General features: G+C 35.8%; 1 protein-coding gene across 1 annotated transcript in view; it reads right to left on the minus strand.

The window, feature by feature from the left end:
• Positions 1–24,613, minus strand: part of LOC125373355 (aryl hydrocarbon receptor-like) — a 56,580-nt gene that overhangs the window by 21,606 nt on the left and 10,361 nt on the right. Inside the window, exons 2-4 of the mRNA XM_048384378.1 lie at positions 16,554–16,741; positions 3,603–3,700; positions 1,577–1,666 (exon numbers count right to left, since the gene is read on the minus strand). Of these exons, the coding sequence (XP_048240335.1) occupies positions 1,577–1,666; positions 3,603–3,700; positions 16,554–16,741 (376 nt within the window). The remainder of the gene's footprint in view (positions 1–1,576; positions 1,667–3,602; positions 3,701–16,553; positions 16,742–24,613) is intronic.

Below are 24,613 nucleotides of genomic sequence, written 5' to 3' on the forward strand. Positions count from 1 at the left end.
TTCTATGATTAGTTAAAGTAATGGCAATAAATTTCCAATAAAGATTAACCTTCCCAGATTAACATTATTTCTGCTATTTGTATTTGACTCCTTAACATGTTTTTCACAATAAATGTATTTGAGACATATCTATTTAATAATTCTTATTTTGTTTGTTGATTGTATAATGAAGGAACTTTGAAAATGAACATTCGTAAAATAATCTAAAAAAACCCAGTGATCTTATAATTTCTTAAACTTTGTCACATCTTCTAGAACTATTCAAATTACCACCAAAAATTAATAAACCTACTGCATGCACAATAGATTACATTTTTACATCACAAAAACAACATCTGAGTGTTCAAGTACATAGTTTTCCAGAAATTTCATCCAAGAAAAAGGCATAAAAACCCCAAATCTCCTGATGATTTCAGGAGAACTGGCAAAGATGTGGCAACTTCACGTTTCACACCAGAAAGAGGTTTACCATAATCCTGACACCCAGTAGCCAAAAAATGTCAACAATACGTCTAATTAATTGCTGTTTTGGATTGTAAATCGATACACTCAGTTGAAGAAGATAAATCATCTTGTATTGACTGCCATCTTTAAATACCAACTTCATGAATCCCTTTCTTCCTCTCAATTGAAGATTCACACTAAGTCGAAAGGCTAATTTAAGGGTTGCTCTCCCTTGGGTAAATCTCTCCCTCTATGATCGGACCTGTGGTGGCTGATGGCCGATGGGGATTTGCCTCCCCTAATTTCACCCTCACAATGTTTACACAACAATTGATGGGAGTCAAGTACGATATAGGTGACCCTGCCCTCAAAGACCATCATATGCCTCGCCTATTATTTAGGGGCGAACACTGAGCCTTTGAAAACATCTGCCCTGCGTATAAATCTTTGTGAACCCTTCATGTTTATTGCTATGAGGAACATGCATATTAAAAGCCTTCATTGTAATTACCAGACAGAAATAGTGTATTAGATGGACAAAGAGGCAGGATATGTTTGACAACCTATTGCTGGTGGGCTTTAGGTATATAATTGTAAAAGGGTTTTTATTGTTAAAACGATCAGGTCATTTAGTGCAAACTAAAAATGCTGGTTGTCACTTTGTACTCAGTGTTTTGTCAGCAAACTAACTGTGAATTAATGATGATGTTAAGGGTTATACAGTCACATAGGACTAAACTGCGGGTCATTTATGTTGATTATTAATCAGAAGATTACCCAGAAAGGAATTTGAGGGAACTTCCATGGCAATTTTGTAAGTGGAAGAGAAACTTTCATTAAACTATTTCTAAAGCTACCTGAGCGATACATGATATAATACACACAATGAACACCTCCGTCGGGTGTTCAAACTATCTGCAAAATATTTTATTTACACTATTTATACAATAGTCATCAGTAGTAATAGTTATCATCAGTGTTACCATCATTTCTTTTTGGCTATTTTTATCAGTTTTAATCATCCTCATCATCCTGGTCTTTTGCCTTGTCAGGGATCATCATCATGATCATCATCATCAACATCATCATCATCATCATCATCATCATCATCATCATCATCATCACAACTCACCTGATGAAAGCCAAGGTATTGCTCTACAGTCCTAGATGCATAAAACACTTCTCCATCACATGTGACTACAAATAAAAACCCGTACAGTGCCTGAAAAAGAATCAAATAAAATATACTATTTTCTGACATGTTCTGTGGATGAAATATCTCCTCACAGTGAAATATCATATGTGTGGAACGTTATAATCATTTATGATGCAATATTAATAATATTTGACATTTTAGGTCGGAATGCAGATTCCAATATGAAGAAATATTGCTGTATTAGCTATAAATATTCCATAGCCATGTTTTGCTGTGTCTGCCAAGGAAGGAAACTAAAACTGTCAGTAATGCCAAAGTTGAATCAACCCCGGGCAGTTTCCTCCACAGAACCAGTACTGAATCTTCGGGTATTGAATCACAATACATTTGCCTTGTTTGTGTACTTTTGACTTTAGAGTACATTTGATAAAAGCAGCCTTATATCTAAAATTGTCACAACCCTTTTATCAATATTTCATAACACATACCTGATAATCTGAACAACAGGTACAACAGATTCTGTTCTAAGGTAAATCATTTATTTGTCATATTCAGTGGTTGTTAGATTTGATTTTCTTTAAGAAACACTGTACAACATTTCGCAATGATTTTGCATTTTGGTCCTTTGCCTGTATGTTCTACTATCATATCTGTAACTTAGACAGAGGGACAGCTGAGTGTCAGCTGAGTGACAGTCACTTGCAATGTACATGTGACACATGATGGACCACTGCATGACATAGCCACATTCGGATCACAAGTGAATAACCCATGAAATTCATATCATAGTTATAGTTGCAGATATTGACAACATTGAGACTGACATGCATCCTGAGAAGTGGAAAATGACAAGTACCGGTATATCCATCGTTTTTTATGTGCATTATGCACTGTTGTGCCTGCAGACCCAGAAATTGACGAGCTACTGTGCACCCAGTATACCTGCCCAATGCATAATTTACAACAGCACATCAAAGCCAGTCAATGTGTTTTAAAGCCTTGATTAAGTGTTAATTTGGGATTGTAGATCTGCTTTAATCTAATTCTAATTCCCTGCTAATTAAATATTTAGATCATAAGGGTCTGTTTCCTTTGTTGCCACTGATTAAAGATATTCAGGTGTTCAGATTTTCACCTGTGCAATTAGCGACTGTGGGCTGGGGAAGAAGAACACAAAGGTAGGGTACAGCTGGACAGCAAATGCTCGGAAATTCACAATTTCTGGTTTACAGATTGAAATGTACAGGAAAATATTTCATGATAAATGAAATAGACGCACGTCAATTTCATTTGGGTTTGAACTGAATAATTTCATCTGAGGAAATCCATGCACTTCCTCTGCCATAATAAACCTGCACTGTAATCAGGCCGGGTGTATATATACGAGACTTACAACTGCAATACTGAAATGTATTGCACACAATCACTTTATCTATTGCCAATAACATTGGAACTGAAACTGTTTGAACCAAATGAGCCAAAGCAATCACGGAAGCAGGCTGTCAGTTTTTGTTAAACTTGTAAGAGTGGGTTTCTCACCAATATACAAAATTTACTAAAATATGAGCTGTCAATCAACTTGAAACTGACAACTAATGTACACATCAGGTTACGGAGTGCAACTGACAGGCAAACAAGTGCTTTGGTTAACTTATTTTATTATCTTCTTATCCAGAATTATCATGATACACTTAATTATCTCATGAGACTCACTCATGGCCTCATGACGCCTCACTTTTGTCTTATGTCATTTCCACAATCATGAAAAGTCTGAACTAGTGTATAAATTTAAATGAAAATAATTAAAATCTTTCAAATTGGCACTAATTGTGCAGTGAGGCATACATGACAATCATGCTGCAGGTTGGTAGATTTCTTGTATCAATGACATATATCTTGTCTCGTATCTTGGGGAACAAGTATTGAGATGCATCAATAAATCTGGAACCTCTAATCTGCATTTCTGTCTATGCAATATACAGACACCATGGATGCACCTTACCTGCAATATGCTCTCTCCCTCTGAGAATCCTGGTTCTTGGAATAAATGAGACCTTCCCATCAAATGAGACTCCATGCCATAGCGGTTTGGCAGCACTGCTGTAACACAAAAAGTAAAATTATTTAAAAAATAAAATGAACATCAATATAATCAATAAAATATGTATATAAAATCAGTCCATAAGTATTCTTTCAAAATATCATATTCATACACCCTTTAAATATTACTCATGCACACCAAACACACTGACAGGCAAAAGAAAGTACACACCCATGTTTGATGGCGGCTAAAAATGAAACAAACAAGAAATGGCTATTTGATGGTGAAGTATTTGATACGGGTATCATGGCTATTTGATGGTGAAGTATTTGATACGGGTATCATGGCTATTTGATGGTGAAGTATTTGATACGGGTATCATGGCTATTTGATGGTGAAGTATTTGATAGAGGTATCATGGCTATTTGATGGTGAAGTATTTGATAGAGGTATCATGGCTATTTGATGGTGAAGTATTTGATAGAGGTATCATGGCTATTTGATGGTGAAGTATTTGATAGAGGTATTATGGCTATTTGATGGTGAAGTATTTGATAGAGGTATCATGGCTATTTGATGGTAAAGTATTTGATAGAGGTATCATGGCTATTTGATGGTGAAGTATTTGATACGGGTATCATGGCTATTTGATGGTGAAGTATTTGATAGAGGTATCATGGCTATTTGATGGTGAAGTATTTGATAGAGGTATCATGGCTATTTGATGGTGAAGTATTTGATAGAGGTATCATGGCTATTTGATGGTGAAGTATTTGATATGGGTATCATGGCTATTTGATGGTGAAGTATTTGATAGAGGTATCATGGCTATTTGATGGTGAAGTATTTGATACGGGTATCATGGCTGTGTTTTGGACCTTAAGTTTGCAGTGTTTCAGGTGACTGTTTTCAGTCTAGTAATGTTACAATGTTTTGGCCAAATCCAATTTTCAAGTGTAAACTTTCTTTTGCCTGGAAGTTTATAAACTCTATATTTGTTTAAAATGACAGAAACAGACCTATTTACTGTTTACAAAATCACGTATGTTCTTACATATTGCTTAAGCTGTTCACATGTAATGAAACCTGAAGCTCAATTAGGGGGCAGTTTGTATTTGTCATACATGTGTTTGCACCTGAGAATGTTGTTAACTACATATCACGTCAACACAAAACAGCTTTAGTAATTAAAACTTGCAATAACTCTTGTCATTTTCCACTCAATATCTCTTGACAGTTTTTAATTCTGCCCTTCACACTTGTCACAAAGGTTTATATCCCTCAGCAACCAGCTAAACAACCTACTCATCTCGTAAAAATTCCACATACCATTTTTTAGGGTTTTCAGAAAGTAATGAAATCCCTATATTGTCTCATTACCCATAAGAATGAATGAAATGTAACACTGCTCTAGATCTGAAATATCCTCTAACTCATGTGTAAACAGATGAGATAACTACAAGGTAATATATATGTGAAATATACGCCACTTTATAGCCTGTGTACATTTCAATACCAGCATGGCTACTCATTATTCTCAACGTGTAATACGAGTAGTTAGCACATGTCTCGTAATGTACATCCATCACTCAAAGCAAGTCAAGTATTTGACATTATGACAAAACATGCTCTTTAAGCCGCATCGTAGAAAACTGTGTGGAAGTCATGAGTATTGTTTCAGATGTAAAGCCACCGGAACAATCGGTAACTGTAGGAGAGTAACGATAGCCGAAATGTACACCACAATGATCGTCGCAATGCACACCCATTTTGATGACAGTCTCTGATAACTGTGTTTCTGCTTGGAGGTGTACAAATTGCCTATTTCTCGGTTTTCCCAAAGCTGTTTTGATTGTTAGACAGCATATAAAGGCTACATTTTTCTGAGTTTGAATTTCTCAGGTTTCAGAAAACAAATTTTGGCTGAGGTTGCCCCATTCAGATAATAATGAGTCACACCCATTAGCTGGAAATCCAGTGCACAGTTAGGTGTCCGTCCCCTTGCTTCTAAAAAGGATGAGTAAAGAATAAAACATGTAACACATTTTTTGAAGTAAGTTTCATTTCATTTCAAGAAACTTATTATATCAGTAAAATATTCACTGAAATTTGCTTTTTTTAAATTTATTTTTATATTTTTATTTACTTGAATATTTGTCAACTGAATTCATATTTCTTTAGTATTAATTCCCAAACAATTCTTGACAATGACATTTTATATGATTTATGATTTGAAATTTCAGAAAAAAAGACTAACGTTCCTACATATATAAAACTAAAAGATTAATTTGCATACAATAACATCATATCTGTAAATATTTTTCTTGTATGAAATAGACACAGATTTGAAAAAAAATTAAAACATCTTCAAAATTATACAACTTGTTTCCGAATACTTTGAAGTTATATTTCTGCTTCACCTCATCCTTAACTAATGCAGCAGCCCTACGATGTTTGCATCCTATTTTCTTTCATAATAATAATCTTTTAGGTCAATAAAACATGCATCACAAGAGATCAAGATTGCTTGATCGGCACACAATACAGTGAATGGACGATTGTGGCTGCGAATGGATTTTACGACTATTTAAACAACTCTTAAGGAAATGTGAAATAACCACCCTTGATGCATTATCAGCAAAATTGCAAAATAATATGCATCATCAAGTCAGAAGAAATATGCCATTGCGTTTCCCGGCCGTTCAGCTATCATGGTGTATAAGCTCATCTTTAGCCATTCCTTCTAATATTAAGCCATTTTGAGAGATTCCTCTCAAGAGGCCTGTAATTTTTACCCCTAAACTTTAAACAATCAATCGTTAAGTTTAATCTGGCCACGGTATTACCAATTCAAATTACATACTGGCAAAAAGAATCCTGCTCAGAAAATTACATGTCTCGCGACTTCAAAATAATAATCAGCCCAGATGAAGTCGTACAAGGCAATATTTTTGGTCTCATCAAGGGTAATTTTGCTGAAAATCCATTTCACAATGGTGGTTCCCTCAAGTAAGGGTTCTCAGTAACATTTATTTCTTCTTGAATGATGTTGTCCTGTCCTCCGTGATGATCATCCTTGATCGGTGGATTTATGTGGTAATACAAGCAATTCTTCATGGTGGTTCTTCCTCTCCAAGAATATAATGGCCTAACCAGAGCCAGGCCATTTGTATTTACACTTCAAAGCCCATATAAATGCAACCATCATTAATGTTGTACATTCCATCCCTTTATGTATTCCTTCAAGTCTGATTTAATCCAATCAAATTATCTTGATTTTTCTTTTTCAATTTAATCAAATTTCTCAGCCTTGCTATTTCTGTGAGCGGTAACTGTTATTACTGCTGTCACTACTGTACTAAAAAGACGATTATTAATTTAAAACTTGTTTCTGAAATAATATATTTCTGCACAAACCCTGGTAGGGATGTAATGATTCATTAATATGCATGGGAATTCTAACACTGGAGTCGCGATATGGCTGAAAGGATGCCGATGCGAGTTTAAATTTTAACTCACTCACTCTCTCAGTCTAACACTGGATGGTGACAAGCAGGACTTGATATACATATAATACTTGGCTCAGCATCAGTCTCAATACTTACTTAAAACATACAACTGCATGACAATGTGATCTGGTTTGTTTACAGGCCGCCGTCGCATGGCAGGAGTTACTGCTGTTTGGCATCATACAATAAATACTTACTTTGTTATGCACATTGTGTGAATGGCGGATGCTACCGTAAGGGCAAGACATGCTGACCCTCTTTGTGAACACCAGGTGTCATCTGTGATTTTCAGTGATCCATTCATATAAGGTTCACAGCTCTTTAGCCCTTTACCGCAAATGGAATCTGTTTCGGCAGAAAACCTAGGCTGTCTATGCTCTTGCATTAATAATTTATTTGTTCATAATATAAAGGTTTTGACAAAATAATATAAACTTCTGTATTTAAGTGATTATTCAGATATTAGCACCCATTCAATATAGAAAACAAGACTTAGGTAGATGTTAGAAAATATTGTATTAAAGCCAAGTTGCTGATGGGTGTTGAAGAGTTTATCTCTGTCTCATCATATACATTGTCCTGTGTTTCAAACCAGCATACCAGACCGCCTCCCTAGTGTTGGAGCATCACTCGGAGAGGGGAAGGTCTGGGGTTCGATCCCTGGCCGCGTCATACTAAAAGATGTTCAAAGATGGTACTTGTTGTTACCCTGCCTGGTGCTTGGCATTAAGGGGCTAAAACAAGGACTGGTTGCTCGCAGTCAGTATACTGTGTCTGATTGGGGTATTCATGTGATGTACAAGTTGTACACATTCTATCAATCCGGAAGTGACGTACAAGTTGTACACATTCTATCAATCCGGAAGTGACGTACAAGTTGTACACATTCTATCAATCCGGAGGTGACGTACAAGTTGTACACATTCTATCAATCCGGAAGTGACGTACAAGTTGTACACATTCTATCAATCCGGAAGTGACGTATGTCACTCTATAGTCATCAGTGTTCTAACACTCTTGATAATCAAGTATTGGCAATAAAACTGAGAGCTCTCCTCTCTTGGACATTTATGACTGGTGAAAGGTACGAGCTGATTGAATTTCAGTTAATTAATAACTACACAGTGTAGCCTTTCTTGCTCAATGATTGAATTTGAAACACTACTCGTGTGTTCTGTCGCAAATAACAAAATACTGTAATTAACTCAAAATTCCCGTTCAAACAAGATGATTTGGCCGTGTGTCGCTAGTCATTGCTTAATTAATGCATTTGTCTTGGCTTGTCTGAAATTAACATTGATGGATGACACCTCTGCAATGGACATTCAGCATTTAAAGCTCGGAGGACAGTGTCTTCATAAACACAGGCAATGATTAGGACAATTTTCTTATACAAAAAATGCTGAACTGGCTGAAGAAGGAAGTAAAAACTGCTGTACATTTGTGAAGATTACCATACAACAACTTCTGGTTTAATTATTAAATTTCAAATAATATTTCTAAATATACATATTGTATAGTTTAAATAAAAATGTTTTTTTCTTGTTGGCAATAATAGATTTGAAATTACTCATTCATTTATCAACAATTACAAACATATTTTAACAAAATAATTTCATTTTGGTATAATTCATATTAATTAACAGTCCATGTTTAGTGTCTTCTTTCTTAGCTGATTATTTTAAATCAAAAGAATGTCTTTTTTCTATTTACTCAAGTCCAGGTCACTGACAATGTATTCCTTGCATTTCTTATTCACCATCCAAGAGCTGAGCCAGAATCAAAGACTTATGACTTGTCTATTTCACCAGATATGAAATTAACAACAATTCACTTCTTGACAGGAAAATAGCATCAAAAATCATTCCAAGTAAAGCAAAGCCCTCATGAGACAATCTGTTCATCCATTTTAATTTTTCAGATGTGAGAGTTAATTATGGTTCAGAATCCATTTGTAAATCATCTGCTGCTGCCTCACAAGGCAGTGTAGCTTGGCTTTGGTCTAGAAATGAGCAACTCCCTCAGTCAAAGATATAGCTGATCGCCAGAATTTGGCTTTTATTCTGATTGTCCGGAACTGGCCTAATGGAGGTAGCGCCAATTAGGACGTGGTAGATGAAAAGCCATCCACCAAAGAAATCATACTTTCAATCTAATCAAATCGTCCATGGAAACCTATTTTTATAGTTACACTTCATTCCTTTTTTCTCTCATAATCGCCTCACTGTCGCGAGACTGTTTATTCACTCATCACAAAAGATGCGACAAAGAGAATGTGGAGATGTTTGTAAGATAACGTCAACCTACATGGAACCCACATTTCACTGAAGCCTGGCCTCGGCTGTCCGGTCATGCATGAATAAAGAACTTTGATGGCCAAAATATTAACTTGTCACCAAGTGAAAGCACATCAGTTAAAATGCTATCGACAGCTTCCAAGAATATTTTACACTGTGTGAAAAAGAAAATTGTGGGAAATTTGTTAATAATTAGATGTAAGATCAATGAGAATAATTTTGCCAGTATGGTTCTTTTCATACTGAACATGCATTTACTGATATCAGGTTTTCAATCACTACCAGAGCCATGTACATATCAACTTGAAATATGACATATGGCACAATTTGAAAATGACAAGCTATGAACTCAATGGAGACATGTCAGACACTTATGAAAATGCTTTTCAAGTCATGTACTGGCTGTAATAGATTAGCCATTATGCACAATTATTATGTTTCCATCCACAATTTAAGAAAAAAACAGGTAGCCATATATTGAATAATTTTCATTCTCTTTGACAGGTTATCGACAAACTTATTTCTAATTCTGAAACTTGCAATAAGAGAAATTAACATAGAAAAGGAGTTGTGAATTTCAAAAGTAGATTTCTAGCAAATAAATTGACCATTTCCTTATTAGAATCTGAGTCAACTTTATATTGTATATTGTAATATTCATAATGCTAATAGGATACAAAGAACAGAACTAGTGCCATACTTAACCCAACTTGTTATAGAGCAGGGCTATCTGATAGACTGAAAGTGAACATGGTCGCAGAGCCGTTGCAGCAAGACAGAAACTGATTGGTCTTACACCCATACAGGCAACATGGATACATTAGTTAGCAGTAATAGCTTCATTTAGAGTTTTTCAGAAATTTAATTAATTTTTTTGAGTAAAATGAATTGTCCTACATTAACACTTAATAGGCTTAACTAAAAAAATTACACCTAAACTCGACTCAAGGAAAAATGACCACATCTCTCTGAGCAAATTTGACATTTTTCATTTGACAAGATGGAGGACCCATGATGACAGCGCCGCATTGGTGGCAGGGAGGTAATTGAAAGAACATTTGGTTCTTTTCCTCTGGCCAGCTCATTTCCTCATCCATGTCGTCCTGCTTTCACAACAATTCGTGTAGATCACAGGAGACGACGATGCCTCGGTAGTCACATACGAACAACCTTGATTAGATCATTTTATACAATGGCTGATACACAAAACCTCTGATCTCTGGGATCTTAGGCGACGCACTAGGGTGCATGTACTCCATAAAAAGCTGGCCAAATAGACCATTGATTAAACTGACAAGGATGAGGTATGAAATACACATCACTGAATGTGCAATTGACGACCATCAATTTCATGTGTAAATGTTTGAAGTTTGTATGTCAATGTAGGATCATTGTGTCACAACTGTTATCTTAGGGGATCAAACTCATCATACATATGAAACTTTCACCATGGTCAAAATCGTGTGGTACAAATTTATGTTATTTCCATATTTCAAAGATAGTTTTTATACTGCTTACTCTGTATGATGGATAAAAAAATTGAAAAAGAATCTTTTAAGTTTTATGATGCAAATTAGTATATATGACTACAAAGATAACAAGCTTTCTCTACAAAATTGTTTCTGCAAAACACAAGGGGATGAGGTGATATAATTCTGATTAGATTCCTTGCATGGTATTAAGAATACATTTTTTTTATGTAGTACAATTTGTTGAAGTAATTCTTCCAACTACACCTGGCATGAAGAAGAACTCAACGTAAATGAACGTAACACATAAGGAAGTCATTTTTCTTTGAAAACATATTTTTTACTTGTGTTTTTAGTGAGTTATTTGCTGAAGTTCAAGAAAGTGAGTGTTTAAAAGTGATGATTGATGACTCATTACATGGTGAATTGTCAGGTTTTTGTGATGTTTTTACAAAAACATCCCCTCTATTGAATTGCAACAATTTCATAACCTCACCATAAAAAAATATCTGATGATAATTGTAGAATCTCACCCAAGTGTCTTTAGATATCAGATGTATCTACCTGAGTCGATAAAAGTTAAAACTCCGAGGCTTGCAGAGGAGTTTTAAACTTTTATCGACGAGTGTGGATATATTTGATATCAAAAGGCACAAGGGTGAGATTCTATTTATCATTCTTCCAGCTTTTTCAGTTTGTAGACAGTAATAAGCAGCGTCTAAAGTGTAAAAAGTACTGCTAATAGCTTCAGTCGCAGAGTCATGCATTAGTGATGTCATTTGATTGTGATGTCATGGTAACAATGATGTCACAATGCTCTGCAAAGCATTGTGATGTAATTTCATTGCAGCAATATCTACACTATAGACATGGCTTGATCTCATCCAAGCCATATCTCCTGTGGGAGCCAGTTTTGGATGATAAAACAAGTTATTTGCTGTTAAAATAATACAATTCAAAGTATACTTTTAGTTTTAAAAAGGTTAGATTTTGTATCAAATACATGCTTATACCAGATAATTACATTAAGTTTTTAAAGTTACAAACTTCAAATCAAAATAAAAAAATTGACTTGGACAATATGTTTATTAGTCTAAATTAGTTACTGAATGAAAAGAACCTAACCATGGCAATTGTGAATGAGAAATTTCAATACTAAAGGTATCCAATTGGCAATTTATGTTCAAATTTGTCTATGTTTATTTTACTATTTTGATTGACATGTAGAAACAATATGTAGCAAGCGTTTTCAAGTGACCTTCATGGTTGCTCTATATTCCTTGCACATTAATCAGGTTTGATAACATGCTTAATAACCTCAATGCTGGATATTTTCGATCTTGATATTATTAATATTTGAAGTTGTTCTGCAGTTGCCTGTATTCAGTCATGTGTGAGGGACTCCAATCAGACATAAGAAGGCACTGTAAGTTTCATTGCTTAATACACTGTCTAACACATTTATCAAATTAATGTAAATTTCATTAACATAGCAGCATTGTAAAGGAGATGGACTGCTTACTGTTTTATAGCCTCCCCACATTGACATTTGTGTCATCAATGTACAGCCCTGGTGTGGTGGGGCGCATGTTGATTGCACGTCAATTGCGGGACAAGTGATGTATTACATGTGCATTGTGCTAATCAGATTCAGCTTGTCCTCGCTGGCACTGCACTCATATTTCAGACTTAAGCTTTTCTCAGACAGATCACCTGCTAATTAACGACAGCACATGTACAATGACGACTAGGGAAAGTTATGCACATTTCATTTGACACAGAAACAGTAAAGTCAGTGAATCCTTAGTAATTGAAGGTTTAGTTGGAGTATAACAGTATTACACATGGGGTATAACAGTAAAGCTATAGTCTATACCCACTGATATAGATGCACTTGTTGACTGGAGATGCAGAGAACCTTGACTTTATTTCAGCTGTTGATACAAATGTATCTATTCCTTTGCATGATATTATTTCAAATTTCTTGTTTGATAGGCATTACTTAGAAGCTGACGGGTGACAAGGTAGACACAATTTTATGGATAACAACTTCTTTAATACTGTAAAAAGCAACGTTTCTGTATAGATCCTTATACTGAAACGTCGCTTTTTACAGTATTAAAGAAGTTGTTATCCATAAAATTGTGTTTACCTTATTTCAAATTTGTAAAAAATACAAAATTATGTCATTCTTAATCTATGTCCAGCTGGATGTAAGTAATATCAGAGGTGGATCCAGGAGTTGGAAAAGTGGGGTTCACATGATACTTATGACACAAAGTGACCTGGCCGAGGGCACCATGTAAGGTGTCTCAAAATGGAGGTGTGCACCCCTGTGACCCCGCTCTGGATCTGCCTGTGAATGTAATGATGATCAATATATTATCAGAAGTATATCTCATAATAATTTTCCAATCATACACTTGACGACAATTTAGATAAGTCACTTAAACAGATAAAAACAAACGAATAAAAATGAAAATATTCACTTCACGTCTAAATACCAAAGAGTGTTCACTGTTTCTAATTTCTAAGTCACCTATGAAATGCCTTTATTGATCAAACAGACTTTGGTCTGTCCACAACATACATGCGTAAGTCAGTAATACTTCCAGCAATCTTCTGAACCTTATATTACCATGCAATATTAGATAAATTTCAAACAAAACAGCTTGAAAAGTGTCATTTTCCCATCCCGTGTGTACATTATAAATGACTCATGGGAACATTGCAGGTAAATATTAGTTTTATGCGTTATGTACCAGCAATGATTCTCGGCATGGAATTGTACGTGTTAACAATATGAAACAATCCACTCCTTTGTGATCAACGCCCAAGCATAGCGTACAACACCCCAGTGCATTGTCGCTTGTGTTAATGGCTCGACAGTGGCTTTCGACATGCACCATTGCAGCCCACTACAGCTAGGAAGGCTCTCTTTGTATTCAGAACTAAACTACACCCTGATGAATTTCAAACTGACCGAGCCTCGATTATGACGGAGGAAAATCACATCATGTTAAATTTATGGTTAATAGCAAGGAATGCACAAGCTGTGAGGCTAGGGACTTGGGCTGGAACTGGCAACAGACAAGGCAGTGTTCTTTTAACATAATATAACATCATAATGGACATAGAACTTGGCCAGAGATTAAGTTATCACAAATGCTTGACTAGACGTATCGACTTGAATTTACAGAGTACCTCCTAAATGACAGATTTTTATTTCAATTTTCTTGAAATATTTGATGCAGGGATTCTTAGCAGGAGGGATATCATTGTCAGAGATAATTTGATTGAGTTATTCAGTTTTGGCCAGTCTGTGTTATTGGGTACATTCTGTTACCCTAAAAACCATAATTTGGTTTCTGAAGGAATATGAATTGTTTCAACAATTATGTTTTAGTATTGTGATGTTGAATTTTTGTTGGAGATTGTTACTTAATATTTCAGCTTCAAAGGTAAAACAAAACAATTAGCAGTCTGTTTTATCTGTTTCATCTCTACTATGGATACGAACATAAACAATACTGTACGTTCCCCTCCTACTCACTGAAAAGTAAACCTTCACAACTTATACAACACTTCTTTTCCTAATCTCCTCAATGTGAGAAGAAGTAAATGTGTTGGAAATGTACACCGCATACCCTGTGATTGAAACTAACGAGTCAGTGGTGTTCATTTCACCTGCCACTGACTTGAAATAGACGTGCTATGAAGGAGAGTGGAACACTATCTGTGTATTAATCAAGGCAATGCAGGCTTGTTATGATGTTGAGAGATTAGCAGGAATCAGTTCGATATAAAATATACATGATAAATAGTCCATTCACACATGACAGATTACAGAAGTGACAAGGGTTTGGGCTGTACTTCTCCTGGTATGCTACATAATGTGCTTGCTTCAGACCTGATTATAATTGCTTTCAACAGTACGAAACTAAAACATTTGGAATATGTAAATGGCAAAGGATAGTTACATGACCATCTAGACAATACTTATTAATTAAAAAAACATATTCACTTATTTCAAAATTTAAAACCAACTTTATGAAATCATTATGTCCATACAATAAAATAATTATCAATAAATTCAAAAAGTAAATTCAATAAATAAATTCAAGAAAATTTAGATATACTTTATTCCAAAATTCCAAAATGCAATGTTTCCTTGAAATGATATCTGAATTCAATCTATCCACTTCATTCCATAAAAGAAATTTAATTTACTTTAATTGTACAGTTATAGAATAGCATCATGGGAGCATATTTTCCTACAAATTATTAAATCTTGAATGCCAAAATTACTCAAAATGGTTACCCGACACAATGCGGCTTCTTCAAAATCACAATGCACACTTAATAGATTTCTGGAGCAACACGACAGACCAAATTGGCGGTTTACCATTCTTCACAAAGGTCAGCAAGCTCTTGGGTCACAAGCCTCTAATGCGTAACATAAATACTCGTGACGCGTCTTTGTTTTCCTTTGCAGATTTCCTCCATAATAGCCATGAATTCATCAGGAAAATAGTTTTCAATATCCTCTGCATGGGGTGAAAGTGAAAATTATCTTGGAACAGTCTATCATTGGTAAAGATATTGTAGTGCTATTAACCAGTAATTATACATTTGGGTGACAAGTGACATATTTCATTCTTGTAATAAGTTGGATTAGCCACTCCATGATAGCTTCTGGGACAGGATAGGCGGAAACATTTCCATTTTGTGACAAAGGATTTTGAAATAGAAATCTTAAAAATGGAATTTGATTGTAAGTTCTGATATCAAAACCATAAGCGGCTACATGTGCAATGGTTGAATAAGATGTATACAGGCCTTTGTGATATCTTACTCTATGTCTGGTAATTATTATTTTTATCTATTATCTAGAATGACAGATTCATATCCCTGTTTGTTAAATGTGTCTGAAAACATATAAATTTTAAATTGTTTTATTTTGTTTGAGTCTGTTTTTTATTGATGAATGAAAATGATGAAAATGTCATGAAATGTAAAATCGTCAAAACTATTACTATAGGAAATTAATATTCAAAATGAAATATTATGACCAATAAAATTGGTCATGGTTCAAATGCCAAGCCTATTATGACTTGCTATCATATGATTCTTATGGCATCAATTTAGTATTAATTTCACTGCTTAAGCATCCAGCAAAAGTCCCCTTCCATCCATACTGCCTACATCAAGTTGTATACATGGGTACCCGAAAGGATGACATTCAGCCACGTTAGGCAGCATAAAAAAATATTAGATGTTTCTTGTTCACATTCTTCTCAAAAGTGAGGAGGGGGTATCACTATAATGTGAAAACATAAATGATGTTCGAGGAACGCTTCAGATTTTGTCCCCACCACGACTACCAACAAACACAACTGGGCACACATTGCACTTAGACCTTTGAACAATGACAGTTGTCAAGCATTTTATTTTATGAATAAAACTGTATGCTTCATATGACAAGGAAAATGTGACATGTTTTTTATTAGCAATAAAAATGACGGATGCACAGGATTTAAAGTGAGGTGCCAATGTGAGAAACATTCCTTTTTCTTCTTTAGACTTTTATTTCATAAAACATTTGTTACAATACGAAATGACAAGATTTGAACTTACTTTGAAAGTAGCTTTTGGTTCTGAGGTAGCTAACGGCCAGTCTGAGTATAGAGAGTTTATCCAACTTAGAAATGACGCTTTGCTCAAAGGGCAGGAGACTAGCAAGATGGTCCAACTCTGCGTTGAGGCGCTCACGGTGCCGCTTACTGGGGTTGCTTTTAGGAGGATCCTTTATAGGGGCCTTGGGGCTGCAAAACAGAAATAATATGATTAGGAAAAAACATGATGATAATACAGCCTATTCAAGTACAACTTGTGATATGATGCAAAAGTGAGAGAAATAACTTTCCTTATTCAATACATCGTTGAATATTAGTAAAACTTATCCAAAATGTCTCCATTTAATAAGGCAACACATTTTTTACTTTTCGTTTCACGGGTCTGTCACCCCTACTGATAAGCAGCCGGTCTACGAAATAAATATAATATATTTATTATTATTATGTCTCCGACTAGCATAGGTATTTATTTTTAATTTTACATCATCTGACATTGTTTGGAAAAGCTGGAATAACTCTGTGAAACATAAAAATTAAAAAAGTGTGGTCTAAAGCATCCTCAGAACTATATTCACTGGCTTGATTTCTAAAGTGTAGAGATCATTTTTTAGAACTAGTTCCTGGATTGTAGAAACATGGATTCTGATATTTTTGTAGTTGACATTTATTTATCAAAATAGTGAAACTTCTTTCCAAAATTTATGAGTAGATGCAATTTCTATCATTAAACATTAACTGCAAAATGCTTCATATGTCTTCAAACTAGATGTTGACTACTGGCTGATGCTACTAACAGTCAATTGCATGTAATCATGTCATAATTTGCCAACGTACAAAATATTTCCATTCCAATATCTATGAACAACATTCATAAGACATAAAAATCTTGTTTCAATTGAATCCTCCCATGCAAGACTCCAGTTACGAATGACACCACCATCTTGAAATTACACAGTGAAACACTTGCATACAGACTTGTAGCACAACAGATTCAAGAGAAAACCATCTTAAAGGTATATTTCAAAGATAAAATTTGTCTGTGATGTCAAAATCAATGAGATTGTTCTATGAAAAGTTTATGAGTGGGTTTAATGTTCTCCTTTGATTCGGTCAATCCAAAGTGAGGCTCCCACTGAGTGGGGCATACAACAGGAACAATATAGGTGTCACAATGATCCCGTTAAAATCATGTCCAGGGCAGAGTCATTAGAGAGATCAAAGTCTGTGGGCTTTAATGGAATCGCGATTTTGATCATTTGTTTGTCTCAATCCCGCGATGCATGTTAAAAGTGCCCCGGTCACTGAGAGCATACGCCATTGGGGATAACGTAACAGTGTACAGCGTTTATGTCTTTGGCATTTGCCGCCACTATTGACGTGGCATTGTTTCAATGACGTTGCCTCAAGCAGCTAACATGGTTTAATGTTTCATTAGCACGTAGAGAAATCACGAACTCAGAACATACACAGAAACATTTGCCTCCGAACATCGCTCACTGCTACAACAGTCCCAATAGTCAGGTTGCAAGGGCAGCTGTCATAGTTCTGTAACTATATTCAACACAGACCTTTTTAATTGGGAATTAGATTGTGAATGGCTTAATTTGTAAGAGATTCGTGTATTGTATCCCCAACCACTACTCACTCCTCCGGGAGATGGTACGATTAGGATCTCATTATGAACGTCCGAGCATTGTCATTTTGCATAATGCATCTGTCGCTAAGCTTTGGAGGGTTTCTTTATTTAAGGGCGCAACAATCATGGACAGATGGGACCCAACAGAGCATTCTGGGAGTTCCGTAACTTCGAGTGCCCATCGCGTCATCCATCAACATTTTGATAAACTCCCAGCATGTGACTTTTACGGCAATTAAGCCAGAGGAGCTCCCAGTGTCTGGGGCAGAGACTCTGTGGCCATGATGTAACGCATCATTTACTCAAGATACGGAGTTAACAAACTACTGGTTAGCTGACAGTGCTTGATTATACGCTGGTTAGGTTTATCTCTTTACAATTACTGCACACAAGCCAGGGCTCACAGTACAATATGTGACTACAAAACTGGAATTAAATGATTTGAACTCTGGACAAAGGGACAGTTGTCGTTGAGTAACTCTTTGTGGTATCATTTTTATACATCAAAAACTTCTACCTATAAATTAGGCTTCCTCAGATGGAAATCTGATGGGTTTACGATTGAGAAAACTGTGATTTACTCATTTTAAAAAAGAGAGGGATTTTCATAGGATGTGAACTTGGATTTGTCAGTGCACTCTCTGGCACTTGATCATGTGAAAGAAGTTTCTTAAATAGTATTATTTTGTATCTGTCAACCTGTCCTAGGGTCTTTTTCTTTTTTGTTTTAATAACACGTTCATACTTTTTAACTAATATTACTGTTAGTATTATGTAACATGGTGATACAGACACACTTGGTCCTACAATGATAATACTGTATAAAGGACATATAGTGATATCACTACAAATCATACAACAATGCCTAACACAGATGGCATACTTTCAGTACAAAAAGCACCTTCAAACATTCAAATAGCATCTTTGTACAGATATAATTATATTTGTATGAAATATTATATTGTCACATGATACAACACCATACAACCACAGATTGAACGGCTGGAGATTGTTTCAAGTGGCCTCCTTCAGTACTGCTAACAACGTCTCCTCTAAACACACAACACCCTGAGAGAAGGCAAACAACAATGCTAAGTGTTGTTGGAGAAGACAAGAGATTTAACCTGGCTGCGCTAACACTAGATGGCGCTCAAGTGGGCTTAACGTCAATCTCACTTAAGTGTATAGAGGAGACAACTCTAGCTTCAAAGAAACAGCATCATTTTTTGTAAAATATGAATGTAGAATTCAAGATACAAAAACAACTCTTTGTATCATGTATTTCTGTCAATAAGTGGCTACTGTCATAATTTCTATAAATTAAGGATTTTAGAAATTTGTACTTTTTTCAATCACTTCTTGTAAAAAGAGAGTGCTGGATTTAAAATAAAGTAATAGAGAATCTAATGAGGCATTTCATTTCAAAACATCAAACTGGACTATTGATTCCTTTCCTTTCTAGGATTTCATCAGTGGCTTTGAACTGTGGGTGACACAGACATCAGATTGTGACACTATGCAGTCATGTCTCATGGTCCTACTGCAGGACATGCAGATTGTGTCATGTCTTGTGGTTCTACTGCAGGAAATGCAGATTGTGTCATGTCTTGTGGTTCTACTGCAGGAAATGCAGATTGTGTCATGTCTTGTGGTTCTACTGCAGGAAATGCAGATTGTGTCATGTCTTGTGGTTCTACTGCAGGAAATGCAGATTGTCATGTCTCGTGGTCCTTCTGCAGGAAATGCAGATTGTGTCATGTCTTGTGGTTCTACTGCAGGAAATGCAGATTGTGTCATGTCTTGTGGTTTTACTGCAGGAAATGCAGATTGTGTCATGTCTCGTGGTTCTTCTACAGGAAATGCAGATTGTGTCATGTCTCGTGGTTCTACTGCAGGAAATGCAGATTGTGTCATGTCTTGTGGTTCTACTGCAGGAAATGCAGATTGTGTCATGTCTCGTGGTCCTTCTGCAGGAAATGCAGATTGTGTCATGTCTTGTGGTCCTACTGCAGGAAATGCAGATTGTGTCATGTCTCGTGGTCCTTCTGCAGGAAATGCAGATTGTGTCATGTCTTGTGGTTTTACTGCAGGAAATGCAGATTGTGTCATGTCTCGTGGTTCTACTGCAGGAAATGCAGATTGTGTCATGTCTTGTGGTTCTACTGCAGGAAATGCAGATTGTGTCATGTCTTGTGGTTTTACTGCAGGAAATGCAGATTGTGTCATGTCTCGTGGTTCTACTGCAGGAAATGCAGATTGTGTCATGTCTTGTGGTTCTACTGCAGGAAATGCAGATTGTGTTATGTTCTTAGATGATGGAGTCAAAACTGTTTTGACAGCCATGCCTGCAATCATGCAAGTTAAAAGGATAACCATGACATATAAAAGTGGGACATATATCAAATCTGTTATATTAAGAGTATTCAAATGTAAGATTTGCTTGTTTCAGTGTTGAATTACAGGACAATAAAGCTGTAAGTTACGATTTTTAAGTAAAAACATAGTTCAGATGAAATTCTAAACACAGTTAGGTTTTGTCCATCCTGAGGTTTGAAATCCAGTATGCTGGGATCGTGTACGAGACATCATTTAACTGCGTCTCCTAACCATCGCATCTCTCTAACAACTTCCGGCACCAGTCGGCAGGGGCTATAATGGTCACCAAGACTTCAGCACCAAAAGGCAAACTTGTAGGTTAACTATTATTAGTTCTTTTATGACACGGGCCGTTAATGGCAGCAGCATGAGAAGAGTGGGCCATAGAAAACCATCAGCAGGCTAGCCTGCCATCATTTCCTGTGTGAGGCATGCTGGGAGACACAGGCAAATAGTTATTAACAAAAATAATTTGGGGGGATTACTGTATAATTATATAAAATACAAAGTATTCATATCAGATTTGGATGGAATGGTGGGAATGTGACTTTAACATATACGAATAATGGAAAGTTGTTTATCCAATTTCTGTCACATGGGACGTCTCTTGATTCTTAAGACACAATTCTCTAGGTACACGCCACTTCTAACTATCATGAGCTATTTGGGCACAAACAATTACAATTTTTCAAGTGTTGCTTGGCTAAAATGTCCATTGACCCATGAACAATTAATCACAAACATGAGCAGAAAACTTGATACAATTACTGAAGATACATGCCCATTGTGTACTAGGTAGGTATGGTTGAATTGTCTATTCTTTATATGTCAACATCAATCTCCGATCACAGACGAAATATCAGTCAAAAATAGAACTAAAGTATATTTTTGCTTGATAAGGCATTCTAGATACAGTTTATAAGAATGTATATAAATAAACAATTTTTTGCATTTTTGATTCTGTTTTATAGAAGAAAGGCTGTATATAAATACACAAAGTGTAAAATAACAGCAATGTCAATATCAGCTGTCAAATTGTCAAAATCATGAAATCAGCGACAGATCACTGTATATTTCATGAATCAGCCTGACTTTGATTGTGAGTGAAACAGACATCCCAACTGATCAATGCAATCAAACAGTTAAATAACTGGCCATGATCAATGTACACAAACCAAAGTGCAATTGACAACTCGATTTAAGTGCAAAACCAGCATTGCTGATATAAGCCCTGGCTCAGTGAGTCTATTGACATGAAGAGACGACACATTTCCACTGCCAACATGACCAAATATTAAACATTCATCGAGACAACTTATAAAAAAATCATCAAGATACCATCAGCAAACAAAAATTAATAGAATGAGACCACTTTGATAATTAGACAAACGACGAGCAAGAATCAGTTCGTCAACAACCTGTGATTGTATTTCCTGAGATGAAACTGACGACTGAAAGCATCATTGAAGCAGCGAAGCGATTTCTGACAAACCAAAGATGAGATCTTATATTTACTTTTTCAGCAATCATTATGACACTATCTTAGGGATAAAACACAAAATGAGTTTCAGATTAACATCAAGTTATAGTAGAGATACAAATGAAATATCATCCAGATATCAGAATCCCAAGAGATATAAAACATGTCAATTTCGTGTGTGATGTCGTCATTGACTTTGGAATAACACTGTTCTTCCATAAGTGTCTTCCCTATTCTAATGTCCATATCACCAGAGAGTAATCATACCTTCTGTTTTTTAAGTAAACAAACTCAAACCTTAATGGAATTTACCATCTACTCAATCCTTGAAGGTAAAACATAAACTTTCTTTAACATGAACACATACTCAGCCCAATACAGAGCAGCTGCACCTTGTAAACATGTCTTCACAGTTCTGAAGCTCTATTACTCTTTATGTCTGTTTAGTTTGTCAGCAGTTTGGTATAATTTAATTTTCATGCATGAATGCCCTAAAAATCACTTTCTGTTCCTGTTCACAAAAAACATCAATAACAGTTTAAGCTTGAGTGATGCTGAATGCATGCTATTTAACAGAGCATTCTGTGGAAGATATTTCCTTGTTCTTGTAATGCTCATCGAAACAATTATATTGAACTACCACAACATAGAGTGAAATTCCATTTGTTTCATAAAACTTGAAACTTTAATTAAAATAAATATTTAAAAGCAGAAATGATATTCCGATGCAAAATGCTAATTCATTAGCCTTAAAGCATGTTTATTGGGTAATATTTACACAAACCAGGGTGACTCCTCCACAGGTGATTGATAAAGGGCTGGCTATCATTAGTAAATGAATTATTAACTATAGAAAAAACCTGTCATTCACTGCTGATGTGCAAGTGTAATCTCTGAAACTAACACAGAGAGGACACATGTAGAGACAATCAAATTATGAATATTTAATCAGCCGGTAATTAAGGAGAACATCAAATTCAATTGTAAATCAATTATATTTATGTTATGTCACATCTGTGATGTGTGTCAATCAAATGAACATGTAGAAAGTCTGTCAATTTTCATGACAGTTGTGCAGGGCTTCCCCAGCCATATATGAATGCACTGATGCTGCTGCTGCTGCTGATAAGGGCTGCTGCTAAGAATAAGGTGTCATGTGAGGAAAAGGTTGACTTGGAGGGTTAGAAGGTACACATGAATCAAAGGGGTTCTTCAAGTAGGTGGTCTTGTTACTCACTTGTGTGTTGAATAATGTGACAAAATAGCTAAATAAGTGTGAAAATTATGTTGACATATCCTCAAACTCAAGTAAACTACTATCTTCCCCTGGCAAGGGAAATAACTGACTATTACAGTCAAGTTTCCACCCTTGCCGAAATTGGCTGAAATTCCTGAGTTCTATATTGGCTGGACCAAAGACGTATATAGAGTTGATGCATAGTCCAATCAACATCTTGCAGCAAACTCGACATCTGGTTTGTAAGTGCCATGCAGATTTCTGTTGATAGCAACTTGGTGTTGACAGATATTTTCCAATTCTATTCATGTTTTTAATCAAGTAATTTGATAAACTTCGCAAGGAAAAACATGTTTTATGACAAAATAGATCTTGATTATCTATCAGATCGTCTTGACAGGGAGCTGCCATTTTGTTTGACGCAAATGTAAGTGATGTGATGTGGAATCTGATTGGTCAGTGGGAGGGACATAGAAGGGACATAACTCGTAATAGCCACTTGTGGCGCTATGATCAAGGAGCAAAATTCTAGCCTAGTTCAGCAAGTGAGGAAACTGGACCATGAAAGTCAGTTAACTCCCTTGGGAAGATGAGATGAACTACTCGACATCAAACCACATTACCAAAACCCCTCTACCCAAGAGCTCCAGTTGACATTCCAGTAAACCAAAAATACAACATAAGTATAAGCTAGTTAATATGACCTTCACAACAGATAAGACAGTAATATAGGGCTCCACACTCAAGTCAGGGGACAAGTGTCAAAGGCAAAGACCAAAATGAGGTCCAGGGATTTGTTAGCAGTGAAATGTGGACAGGATACGTCTGCCCGGTACAGCACAGGTGAGGCTCACCACAAACACACCCTGCAACTAGATTGAGGGGAATTTGGGGGATGATTTTGGGGGATATGTGTCAAGGGGATTTAGAGGATGAGGTAGATGGCTTCCTGTGTAAGTATAAAGATCTCCTTGGTGCTAAAACACATGTCAGGTAGTTCATGTTCAAATGGCAGATTTCTGTCAGTGTTAATTTATATTTTCTTTGTAAATAGAATTGAGACAAAAACAGAAAATGAAATTTTACAACAGCAGTTTGTTTTAACAAGTTTGTGCATAATTTTAAATGACAAACGTAATAAAGAAAATTGAGACATGTTTAGTGGGAAACTTAAAATTTGGAAAATCACACTACCAGTATATCCTATTACTTTTGATTATTTGGATAAATGTCAAGTCCTGTATTATGAAACATGGCTGGATTATAGGTTTTTCAACAGTAGTCTTAAAATGGCAAAGTAGAAGGTCACTTGTTATACATATACTAAATAGG

Source organism: Haliotis rufescens, unplaced genomic scaffold (genome assembly GCF_023055435.1).
Source record: "Haliotis rufescens isolate VD_foot unplaced genomic scaffold, xgHalRufe1.0.p SCAF_5, whole genome shotgun sequence".
Classification (NCBI taxonomy): Eukaryota; Metazoa; Mollusca; class Gastropoda; order Lepetellida; family Haliotidae; genus Haliotis; species Haliotis rufescens.